Below are 12,724 nucleotides of genomic sequence, written 5' to 3' on the forward strand. Positions count from 1 at the left end.
GGCATTACCATAAGGTTCAAATATGGTTTTTTGCTCCAAGCAGATTTTAAAAAAAAAATATTTTAGTCAAAAATGATTCTTTTGATAGTTAAGGTTGCTGACCCCTGACCTAGGGGGGAAAACAACAACAAAAAACACACTACAGATAGTCTTACCTGGCTGTGAACAGTTTCTTATACAAAATAAAATGCTTCTTTAAAATGTGAGTGTGTTTTAACTAAAGTGACGCAGTATGTTGTCAGACATGCAAGGACACATCTCATCCTGTCCCTCCATCAGGAGACAGGCAACACAGCAGCACTCGCACTGCATCTGTGACAGTGTGTCCGCGTGCTTCCGCACAACAGCAGGTCAGCTGATTGAAACGGCACGCGGAAACTGTAAAGTCAATTGCAAAGCGCCAGTTGCTCTCCAAAGTTAGCGGGCTACATCCACAAACACCACCATTTCATGTTAACACCAGCGGGTTCCTTACGTGAGCGGGACTTTGGATATTAACACAGATAGCGTGTCTTATAAACACACTCACCGAGCTGTCAGCCTCAGGAGAAAGTTATGGCACAGGACGAGTCGCTGGTCTCCTTGAATGGGACTCAAGTAAGTTTGTTTTAAAAGTTTTTCTGTCGGACTTTGTCCCCTCCTGCATATTCAGACGGTGTCTTATCAGTGTCTGTTTAACAGGTGGAGTTCTCCGGTGCTATATGTGACGGGGTTTTGTTTATTTGTTCGACATCACCAGAGTCATGTGACTCCGTGACTTTCAGTTTTGTAGTTCCTGCTACAACTTCACTGGAGAGAGCAATGCCTCCATGTTACCCCTATACCATGTCATAAAGTGAAATTAGAGCACGGTATGTGTGTGCAGTGGTCATTAGAAAGCATACATAACATTATTATATCTTAACTATAACCTCTGTGTCCTCAGCGTGGGGTTAACTGCTTCATTAGTAGCACATTACATCATTCACATGAATTCAAATTATGTTCTCACATGATTATTGTTTTAAAGGTGGAGTTTACTGACACTATTATTTTTCTGTGCTCATGTCAGGGGTGCTATCATATTAGTGCTACTTATCAATATGGCTGCCCCTGACAAAGAATTTTCCCAGTCAACCAATAGTCGTCATTTGGGCCATTAGTCGATTAGTCGCCCGCATGTTTACGATGCTAAATTAATTGTTAAATGATATCTTTTGGGCGGGGCAACACAATGGTTTGAGTTGAAGGTATGAGAAAGAATAGTATCAGTAACATTGTTAACACTGTGCTACATTACAGAGAAATACAAAACCGTGCTAATGAACCTTCATTAATATAGGCCTATATTTTATCTACAAGTGCACGTCACACACTGAGCGAGCCGCCTGTTAATGACGCTATGGGCAAAGCAGTAATGATTGTGCTAAGTGGCTAATGGGCATGTAGCTACTTCCATGTTTCAGATGATGCGTCATGTTTGCAGTCGACCAATGAAGATGAGTTTACATATCACCTTGGGTTCATCCTTCACCTTCTCAAAATGATCCCACACTTTGGATTTCCTGCCCGACATGTTATTAACCAACCTGTGGAATAACCGCAGGTACCAGCCCTGGAAATTAGGGGCCGTACACATGCTGCGAAAACACGAGGTGCCAGAACGCGGTTGTGTCTTACGTTGCTAAAAGCATCGTATAGCCTGTTTACCTAAAATCCAGAGTGCAGAGCTGATCTTCTTCCAGGCGCTGTTTATGAGTATGTAGGCCTATCGTCTGTGGGACAGATGTAAAGCTCTGGGTAGCCCTGCACTAACATGATCAACTTTTCCGTCTTAATCAGACTGAATATTTACAGAAGAAGGGAAAGATATCTGTTGCTGTGATTGGTTTGTAACATGACTCTGGTTTCAGTGCTGAGTGTGGCCACTTCCTGTGTCTGTCCTTTCAAATTAAATTTCCACATGGTCCAGTCATATAGGTTTTGATTTATTTTGACAAGGGGCAGCTCCTAATAGAGTTTGACGTTTGTTTTATGTCTTTAATTTTTAAGTGACCAATGAAATCTTGCCAACTAATGACCTTTCTGGTTGACTAACCTTTGGTCAACTATTAGCGGCAGCCCTACTTATCTCACACTTATCTCTCTGTTTTATTTATTTGTTTTATTCCCAAAGATTTCCTACATCGGAAATGACTGCAAGGACATCCCAGACTTCCTCGGAGACACATACGGCAACTTTGCAAAAAGGCTGGATCTCAGTTTCAATCAGCTCAGGTAGGTGTCAAACATGAACGAACATGTAATCAACAGGATGTTTATGCTATGTCTCTGTCCCTCTCTTCTATCTCAGTCTGCTACTGCATCTGTCTTTACAACAGGTGCAATTGAATGTGTGTCCTGGGTCTATAGGTGGTCATAGTGTCATCATGACATCAAAGAGCTGAATGAGTGTTAGAGCTGGGCCGGTGCCACGCTGGGGCAGGATAAAAGGCGTGATCGATAAATGTGACATGCTAATTCGGGGGCAAATAGAAGAAAAGAATCCTCTGTCAGGACATGAAGGAACACCTCATGGCAGCTGCTTCAGAGGGGGCTGCCATTTCAACAGCAGGACTAGCACAGTTGATCTGGCAAGTAAAAGAAAGGAGATGATGGTTATGAGGTGCTTTTGTTTCTGAGCCCCTTTCATGACTGTCAGGCCACGAAGCCGTCTCAATAGAGGCGCTTTTTTTGTTGAAAATTTTTGTCTGGAGGCAGTGCTTGAAATGTGATGTGATTTACATTGTGTCATATTGCACAATAGCTCATTTACACACAGTGTTCAGACCAGTTGGAAAAAGCTGTCTGGGGTCAGTGGATAAATGACTAAATGAACCCACTGTTGAAGTGCCTTTGAGCAAGACACTGTGTGACTGTGAAGCAGATGCTGCTGAAAATAACCCCACATCAGTCCAAGGAAACATACAACCCAAGACCCACTGACCGAATATTCACTGTAATCATGTGTGCACACAGTTTTATGTAGTATGGGGCTCACCATACTATGGTATTGTGCCAGTCATTGTAAATGTGCAACAATGAGCGATTATTCAGACAATTACAAGGACTGTTGAGTTTGAGGGCTGCTCTTGGTTAATTGAACCTGAATAGATAGATAAATCAAATTGCATGTGGTTGGCATGAATATAGTAAGAAAGGAAAAATTATGATAGAATTTAAGAGTAATCATTTTTGATTTGTACTTTTCCGCTCTTGTTGTGAAGATAATTTGGTCAAATTTAACATGTATAAAACTTGTCTTGATGTCTTAATGTCCCTTTGCAGATTTGTTTTTAGCTGTGTCTAGCGACCTTGTTCACAATCTATCATGAGAACATTGAGTAAAATTAATTGTAACTAACAAACATGATGGCCAGGTGCTATGACAATAAGGAGGCTTTCACATAGGGGGCCTGGATCCGGGTTTACTTGACCCCAAAGTCCAGTTTGTTTGATTAGTGTGAATGCTGTGTTGCATCTGTCTTGAGTAGAGCTGTCCTCTGAAAGTACAAGATTCAAATCATCAGTCGGAGATCCTCAAGCTGAGCAGTATTTATTTATTTTTTTTAATGTCAGTAGCGTGCAGTGTACTTACGGGGACATCTTGGTCCTTAAATTTAGCTTCTCACTTTCACGCTGCTCTCTGGTACATGCAGCTGTGGACCAGGGACTGGTTGCACAAAACAACCTGAAGTTTTTCCTGAAGTATGATACTTAAGGCTCAATTTCTCCTTAGCTGAGGGACTTGTACAGTTGCACAGAAAGAGTTAAGGAAAAACGTTAACTCATTTACTGTGTTGAAAGAGATTTTACAGCGGTACAAGATTCCATGGAGATTGTTTGCTTGCTTGGACTCACAATTGTGATGCCTGTTGTCGTCTCACAAAGTTGGCTTATAGTTAGTAAAAAAAAAATGGATAAAGTAAAGAAGACAAGAAAACCATATTGATCAGTGGAGGAAAAGATTATACTTCTGGAGAAATACAATCATGGGAAGCAGAAACTACAAAGTAAATTTGATCCCCAAATACCAGAAAACAGAAAATGATTGTAGGAAGAAGCAATGAAACTTAATTTAGTCAAATCTATAATGTAAAATCAAAAGAGTATCCATTTTTTTTCATTTATCACCATAAACTTGGACATGTTGCAGTTAAGATAAAGTCAGAGGTTTGCTTTGGTTGCTAAGGTCTTTTCAAGTTGAGGGATTCCTTAAGTTTAAGAACAAGACAAGAAGAAAACCATAAATGCTTCAGTGAACATTTTAAGAAAACCTTAAGGAGAAGACTGAAGGGTGTTTTGTGTAACTGATTTTATTTTTAGGAAACCTTAACTTGGACTTTAAGGAAAATTTCAGCTCACAGCAACGTGATATGATATAGTCTCTGGCTTTTTTGTAATATCTAGTGTTAGCATGTGTTAACTCGGAGAGCTACCTTTGCTTGTTTACTAGGTAACATCAACATCACTGTCACCCTGAATCTCTTACCAAACTTGGAAATGAGGGACAAATAGTCAGATATTCATATTAAACAGCCAAATCCAATGTGACTGACACAGTTCTGAGTTGGGTACAGCCCTAGTCTTAAGCAGGCCTTTAGTGTACTACTCTTGAATGGTTTGCATCAGATGTGAAAACCAACATGACCAAATCATGGAAGTGAACTGCTAATGAATGCGAGTAACAGTTGGTGAGTGGAGTTGCAAAGGCATTTCTCAAGGGCACTGGTCTCCTGACAAAATTTGCGCATGCGTGCAGCACACGCTTATCTCTCTATATAATAGGTAAGCAGGTGAGAAGGTTGTCCTTGTGATGGTCTCCAAAATGGTAGTAGGCATAATGTGAAAGTGGACTTTTTTAATGAGCTTGGGATCTTGTGATTGCCACAGTTTTTGACACTGTAGTTATGTAAATGATGATGCAAGTGTGCTCAGGTACAGGTGGTTACTCTGCATCATGGATATAATTTAATGTACTAACAGTAAGAGAGATGGTGCGCCTGAGTTTTCATTTTCAGTAGTCATGCTGCCCTCTGATGCACCTGTCACAAATTCAGGTGTTCAGGAATGTTTTTCACTTGAAGCCCTGCAATTGAAAAACAAACATTCATTGACTGGAGTTGTATTCTGTTTTCCCCTGGTCAAAAGCATCATGCTGTACTTTTGGTTTGACATGTAATCAGCCACTTTAATTAATGCCCCAGTGGGTGATCAGAAGCTTTTCCACATAAGTGTTATCAAACAGATAATATTATTGTTAACATGATGTAACTGGTAGACTTATTAGTACATTTTGTTCATAATGCAGAATGTTTGCCATCAGATCATGACTGACACATGTCTGTGGTACAAAATACCAGTCAAATAGTAGACGTCTTGGTGTTACCTTTGAGGACGTGATGTTATGTGTTGCAAACAGCTTCATGAAATCCGACTGAAAACAACCCTTATGTGTGTTGCTTTCAGGGAGATCAAGACTGCCATTATGTTTCTCGCCTTTGAACCCGTCACATTAAGGACTTGATGTTTAGAATTAAATATTTATGACTCAGATATTACTAATTCATTATTAATTTTCAGTTTGGCTAATCTCAGATGTCAGATATCATTACTGAACTTCAAAGGCTGGCATGGGCAGAGAAGCGGTGCAGAAGCAATGAAGTGGTACTCGAACCATTTGGGGCTCATATCAGTGGACTATTGATTGATGGTTTGCTAGTGGGCAAAGTGATCTGTTACATAGTGCTTCATCTTTTTCTCCTGTAGACACTGTGTATAAATGGCTCACGTTAAAAACCTGTATAGCAAGCTAACATGAACGTTAACTCCCATATCTCTATCCATAGCTATAAAGTATACATTACTGACCTGCTACGGTGGTTTTGAATGCCTTTCCATCTTACACACGCTCAAATTACAGGCCTTTATCCACTGTTCTCTTTTAAACTTATTCTCTGTTGCAATTGGTGTCAGTGGGAGCTCACATGATAACATGGGTGGTCATGGGTGAGTGGAGCTGTGAAACTGAATAAGCAGCTCAACATGTGATAAAGTTATATGCTAACTAATGCATAGCAACCCCCCTCAGTAGTTTTGATCCCCATAAGAATGCACAGAGAGACAGAGGCCCCTGACTTGCAGCTTAATGGTGAAAATTTTTCCTGCCGCTGTATTTGTGTGTAGCTCTTTGAGTTTGGTGGTTATGGACCAACCAAATACCACTTTATTTTTGACACAATATCTTAGTAGAAAAAGTTCAATATTTCTGTAAGATACTGGTACCTGTCCTGATATAATAGCACACACTACTCTTTGTTCAAGTATTTGTGATTACTCAAGGAAATTAGCCCCAATCAACTCTGCTTCAGATCCTATAGAAGATATATTCAGCATCACATTTCCAAACATATTTTTTCTTGGACTGTCTTTTCTATCTGGTGGGCTTTCCTGTAAGGTGACTGTCATAATGAAAAAACTAATTTTTACATCATTTTTAGTGAATACACACAGAGCTAGGTCTTAGCTTAATCCGTTCAAAGTTGGCCAGTAAACGTCACATTCAAACAGACGTAGCTTATTATGGCTAAAATAAATGTAAAGCCATACTTTCCAGGGTCAAACAAAGAGGATTACCTGATTGCTTGAGGCAAGTAAAAGGCCATGGCAGGCTAGGAAATCTAGCGACTCACTAGCCTGATCAAGCAAGGATTGGTTACTTGTATAAAAATGATGGCGGGGACTCTTTCTGACCCAACATTAACTTAAACTTTTCCGTTGATTGCGTTGTATAGTCTGTCATAATCATATAAATGACAAAAAATGGAGAACCACACAGGGGTGGGGGGGTTGATGCTGAACAACTTCTTGTTTTTCTTTTGCAACTTTGATTTGACTTTCGCTGGTTTCTTATCAATTCGTGAATTTATTAACATGTTTGTACATTAAAATGTCCCTAAGGTTTAGTTTTAGTATATCCTGTGTATATATTTAAGGAATAGTATCCTTATATTTACTTATATTTTTTGTTAGTTTTTTGTTTTTTTGTCTCCTTTCTTATGTTTTTGGATGAGTATCTTCATCCTTTTACGTTTTCTATTTAAAATAATATTTCCAAATGCACAAATGAAAACCTGACACATTTTTGGAACTGCTCCTGCACTTGAATTTGAGCATCTTTTAAGAAAAACAAATCTGTACCAATGAAAAAACGGTGGCTTGCTGAAGCGCAAGAGAGTATTTCAGTTATCCTAGGAAACAGTTTAGTTGGGTTGCGCAAGAGGATGTGGGTGCAACTCTAACTATGTATTGCACAGATTGCCACAAGTTTGAAGGAAAGTCTGATAAAACAAAGTCATTTTTCAAAAGCAGGTCAAGTTTGCAAAAAATGTTGCTGGAGTGCCAGCACAGGAGCCGACAGCATCTCGCTTGCATGGCAGATAAGAAGGCGCTGACGTCAAGGCCAAGGTCGTCCAAGACCTTTCCGGTTGTTGTTATTTGATTACTGCTGATAAATGTAACAGGTGGCATGGTTGGGCAGTGGTTAGCATTGTCACCTCACAGCAAGAGGGTTGCATGTTCTCCCCGTGTCAGCATGGGTGTTCTCCGGGTACTCCAACTTCCTCCCACAATCCAAAGACATGCAGGTTAATTGGTGACTCTAAATTGTCCGTAGATGTGAATGTCAGTGTGAATGGTTGTCTGTCTCTTACAGAAAATTAATGAATGAATAATAAATGTAACAATTTGTGTAGAGACAAGCAAACATTTATGTCAGGCAAGTAGATTCCTGACACCTGACACACTTACCCAACCAAAACTTTAACTTTGAAACCTGCTTTCGTTCTTGTAGTAAAGAAATGAATTATCCACATATCACGTAACTCTGATAATTTTATTGTATGTCAATATAGTAATTTAGATTTTCACCCAACACTGTATTTTTAAGCAATTATTGCTGGAAAGTGATGACTGTACCATGCTCCCTATTAGTGAGTCTTAAGCATCAAGAAAAGACAACATTTAAGCTTAATCGTGATATAACATCGACCAGAATCACTCGTTGTATAAAGCCTTAAATCCCAGTATTATATAATTATTTTTCTCCCAGCCTCACCATTCAGGAATCTGACATGAGGTGTCAGATAGTAGAGACATTTGTGTATTGACACCATGACCTCGTTTCAGTGTCAGTTTATGCAGCCCAGGTGTAAACAGATGCACATGTAAGTGAAACTCAGTGGACTGCCTTCAGCATCATGCACTTCTTCATGCTGCTTGACTCAAATCGAGAGAGAGACATTGCCAGAGTCTGTTGGAGCTAATATGCTTATTTCTGTCAGCTCAATTGACAACACTCATCCGGCAACGTGACAATGAGTCACAATGAGAAGAAATGCACTGGCATCACCTTTAACCGAGCCCTGTGTGTTTATGTGTACGCGCGTACGCACGTATGTTTGTGTTTGTGTGTGTGCTCGTGCATGTTTGCTTGCATGCAGTGTTTGTGCATCTGTCTCTGTGAGCATAACTGTGAGTGGCTGGGCAGGTAATGGCAAGATGAAATTATGGTAGCGGGCTGTCACACCCACACCTCTCCCTCTGTGTGCTGCGGTGTCAGCCTGTCTCATCAATGTGTTGAGAAGTGTTGCTCACAGTGAGATTTCTGTCTCGGGACGGGCATGGATAGTATTGTGTCGTCCACTTTGTTCCAGGTCAGGTGTGTACGCAATGCAGTGAGTGGGCATGTGCTGTCTCAACATGATCCCTCCCTGTGACTGGAGTGCACTTTGGGTGCCTGCATCTGTTACATGCAGTGTTGCCGCCCTGGACACATGGGGTTTGAGGAGGACACATGTCTGTGAGTCACAGGATGAATCCTAATGTTGTTAGAACAGTGACAACCTTTCTTCTCAGATCTGACATGGCATCTTGATAAACAAATCACATTTGTGCAATAGCAGATTTTGTGAAACCTTAAACCTGCGCTGAAAGTTTAGCCCACTCTATTTCACTTAGATCTGTTTTAGCTAGTTAGATCTGTCCATCACTTGTCCTCTCAGCACATGTGATACCCATTACTGCCGATGCTATGTTAAATTGCATGTAAAATGTTACAAAAAACTGTCAAATATTTGCTGTAGTTGATCATAATGTGGGCCTTTCCAGTTGATCTCATCTGTTAAACAAATGCTATCTGCAGCAGAACTTTATTAAAGTATAGTGCTTAAAATGCACACCAAAATGGGAACATATGTGCAAACTATTACAGTGTCCACCATAAGTATATTCAGTTTTTGTTGTGCCTTTGTCAAAGAGGGTTGATTCAACTCTCTGAACATTGTAGTACCTGCAGTTTGTTTTAGTGTTGTATCGAGTTACATTATGATGAAGGTATTTCTAATATTCTGTTTACTGTGGTGAAATATCGGAGAATTAAGTGTGGAAATATTAGCAAAACCATTTTGGTCTTTTGAAAATCTGTTTAAACTGTATGACCTGTACTGTATTCACTGTACAGTCACTCATATGCACACCTAAAATGAGAAGGAGTTTGGTGGTGACCTACATTCGTTGCTTAATCAGAAATTATTTTGTAGAATAGTGTCGTGTCAAATCCTGCATGTGGTTAAATAATTCTCAGTGGTATCATAGTTTCACTAAAGGTTAAGACTCCAAAACAAATTCGATGAGTATTCTCTGACATTTTATTACAGTCACTTCAAGCAACCACTGATGCATTCACAAGAAAGTCACCAGTAAACAGGGAACCCAGTTAACCTTTAACACTGACCTGTATTCATAAACCTGTATTCTCATAACTGTCAGACCAGACAAATTTAAGACGTATTATTGGTAACATGAAAAATGCTTTATGGCAAGGCTTAATTTCATATTTCCTACATTCTGTGACTGAGGACAGCATCAGACTTGTACTGGTCGCGTGGACGTGCACATGGTTCCATTTGTACTACAATTTAGGGTCTGCGACACCTGGTGTTCTTGGGCTGTGAATCACCAGAGGCTCCATGATACGATATTATTGCAGTACTTAAGTCACGATACAGTATTATTTATTTTTTATATATGTTGCGATATGCTAAGTATTGCGATGAAATATATTGCAATTTATTATCTTTTTTCAACTGTAAATTACGTTCCTAAAGGAAAACTTCTGTCAACATCAAGATAAAGTTTTCAGTCTGTTCATCTCACTTCAGCCTTTTTTTTTTTTTTTTGGCAGCAAAATGTATCTATTGGACTGGAAAATCAACTGATTACATTATTGTAGTAGGCTACCTAAAGTTTAAATTGTATTTGTAATATTAATAATTTCTATAATAAAAAAGTTCAGCATGTAGCATGTGTCAGTTTTACCATCCCTCTCGCTCCTGCTGCCTTTCTCTTAATTTTTATTTTTTTTAAAAACTCTAACTTAAAGTATTTTTTTAGATGTTTAGACAAAGCATAAACACCACAGAGAACACTGTGTGGGGGCACTCCAGTTGAGTATTCATGGGTCCACATGTTAAATGTCCTTTTATTGTCCAGACATTCACAGTGAAGCTGCGTCCATGTCTTCTGAAATAAAACAGTCCGTTTTTCCCATTTTCTGGGGAATATTGCTCTTCTAGACCTCAGAGAAAAAGTCATCTTATCCATTACAAAGATCTCCCTGATTATGTCCATCCATCGTTTAAGGCTTGGAGGCTCCGATTTGTACCAGTTCTTTGTAATCGCGTTCTTTCTGGCAATAAACAGATACATATCTTTTTTATTTATCACATCTACCCATATTGCACGGAAATACAGGACCTTGACTTCAATAGGTATTTCGTATCCCCAAATCTTTTTAATAATTGAACATATGTTTCTCTGAAATATTTGCTTTTTTGTGCATGTCCAAAAAATGTGGCAGTGATTGGCATTAATTTGTCTGACCTGTCTCCAACACTGTGCTGCCTTTCTCTTTATACATCCGTGGCCTTTCCACTGTCCCATGCATGAGCGCAAACACCCCCTGTTGCTGATTGGCTGGAATAGTGTTGTGTGGCTTGGTCCGAGCCACTTTGTTTGTTTCCTGTTTACTGAGCCAGGACTGTGTTTTTTTTTTCAGTACACACACACAACGGTCAGCTAGTGGACCATGAGGAGATATTTGCTGAATTTGACAAAAAGTGTATTGGGTTAGAATCGCTGACATACACCTTTAAGTTTAAATTAAGCCTGCCATTAAGAAAGAGGGGCCCATGTTGGACTCTTGCATTGCATATTAACCTCAGCTACCTGTGTATGTGTTGTGTGTGTACAGTATGTGTGTGTGTACAGTTTGTGTGTGCCTGTGTCTGAGTGGGTATGTGCTCACCCAGGCTATGTTGGTGATGGCAGGCGTTTTGCATTTTAATGACAAATCAAGTATGCTAACTCGCGTTTTAAAACGAAAGTGCTCTAAATGTCGCCCGGCTGTCAAAATGAGATGTAAGTAGTCTGATGAAAAGAGAACAAAGAAGACAAAGTAGGGAGGCCTGGTACACTGAGAAATGAAATAAAACCTTGTATGGCCTGTCAGCTGTGTCGCTTTATATTCATATCTAAAGAACATTATAGTATTACTCCGCCGCTCATGCCTCACTCATCTGTCTCTCTTAATTCGTCACAGGCACCGCTCTGTCTTTCAAGTTGCTGTATGTCAACACGGGAAGGGGCCTGCTAATTGACAAATGAGTGTCACAGACATCAAGTGCTCCTTTTCTATCCAAGCTAGGTAGACTCTGGTTGTTTGATGGCGAGGGGAGGAGGGGGTCTGTTATTGGCAGAAGCCCAGTAAGAGGCATTAGACCAGTCCTAGAATGAGAAGTGACAACGGCAAGAGAGCCTGTCATTGTCTTGCCTAAGTGTTCAATCTTCAGAGATGCCGGTATGCAGATAAAGTGTCAGTTAGGAGGAGAGGAGATGAAACATTGGCAGTATGAAGTCCTCAAATCACTTAACTGGGAGCGTAGAGTGTGTGTGTGTGTCTGGTAATAGTGGTGGCGTACTCTGTTCTGCTGAGGAAATATATTCCATATCCGATCTATCAGGCCTGTTTAGGCCGATATTCTAGGATAACCTGATCTGTGTCTCATAAATTAAGGAGGATGCAGAGCTCTTCCAGCCCTAACAGATTTAAACCAGAGAGATGAGAGGGACACGGTCTGGCAGGAAATAAGTTATTCATATCAAGGACATTGATATTTTGAGTCGTTCTGTGGTATGCGGGAAAAATGACCTTTTTAATTTTCGTTGGGACGTTTTTTTAAACGATGCACTACTCCTGGGAAAGTGATGGGATGACAGAGCTAAGGATGTTATGCTTAATGGATGGCTTGTCTTTTTCCTCCATCTCTCCAATTTGAGGTTATTTCACATTTTCTTTCATGTGATTTCTGCAAACACCTTTCTCGCTGTTGAGGACAGTTAAACGAGTGCCAACAGAGAGCCTGAGTCACTAAGTCCTCTAGCTAAGAAGTAAAGACTAATTTGTTCTATTATAAAAATCATGTGTGGTATGTGATGGCTCAAGTCATTTAAATTAGATTATAGTCTGGACACTCTGGACAGTGTCAGTTTTAATGTCTTTGGATAGATCTGTAAAACTTTCAATTGTAGGCATCTGACACATAACCTCTCGCTGCTTTAAGTTAATTAAGACAACACTCCTCCAATG

General features: G+C 39.9%; 1 protein-coding gene across 1 annotated transcript in view; it reads left to right on the forward strand.

Annotated features, from left to right (window-relative positions):
* Window positions 1–255: 255 nt before the first annotated feature.
* The window catches only part of lrmda (leucine rich melanocyte differentiation associated), a 271,122-nt gene continuing 258,653 nt past the window's right edge, over window positions 256–12,724 (forward strand). Inside the window, exons 1-2 of the mRNA XM_033613275.2 lie at window positions 256–597; window positions 2,156–2,256. Coding sequence (XP_033469166.1) covers window positions 556–597; window positions 2,156–2,256 — 143 coding nt within the window. The 5' untranslated portion in view covers window positions 256–555. The remainder of the gene's footprint in view (window positions 598–2,155; window positions 2,257–12,724) is intronic.

The sequence above is a fragment of the Epinephelus lanceolatus genome, chromosome 17, assembly GCF_041903045.1.
Source record: "Epinephelus lanceolatus isolate andai-2023 chromosome 17, ASM4190304v1, whole genome shotgun sequence".
Classification (NCBI taxonomy): Eukaryota; Metazoa; Chordata; class Actinopteri; order Perciformes; family Serranidae; genus Epinephelus; species Epinephelus lanceolatus.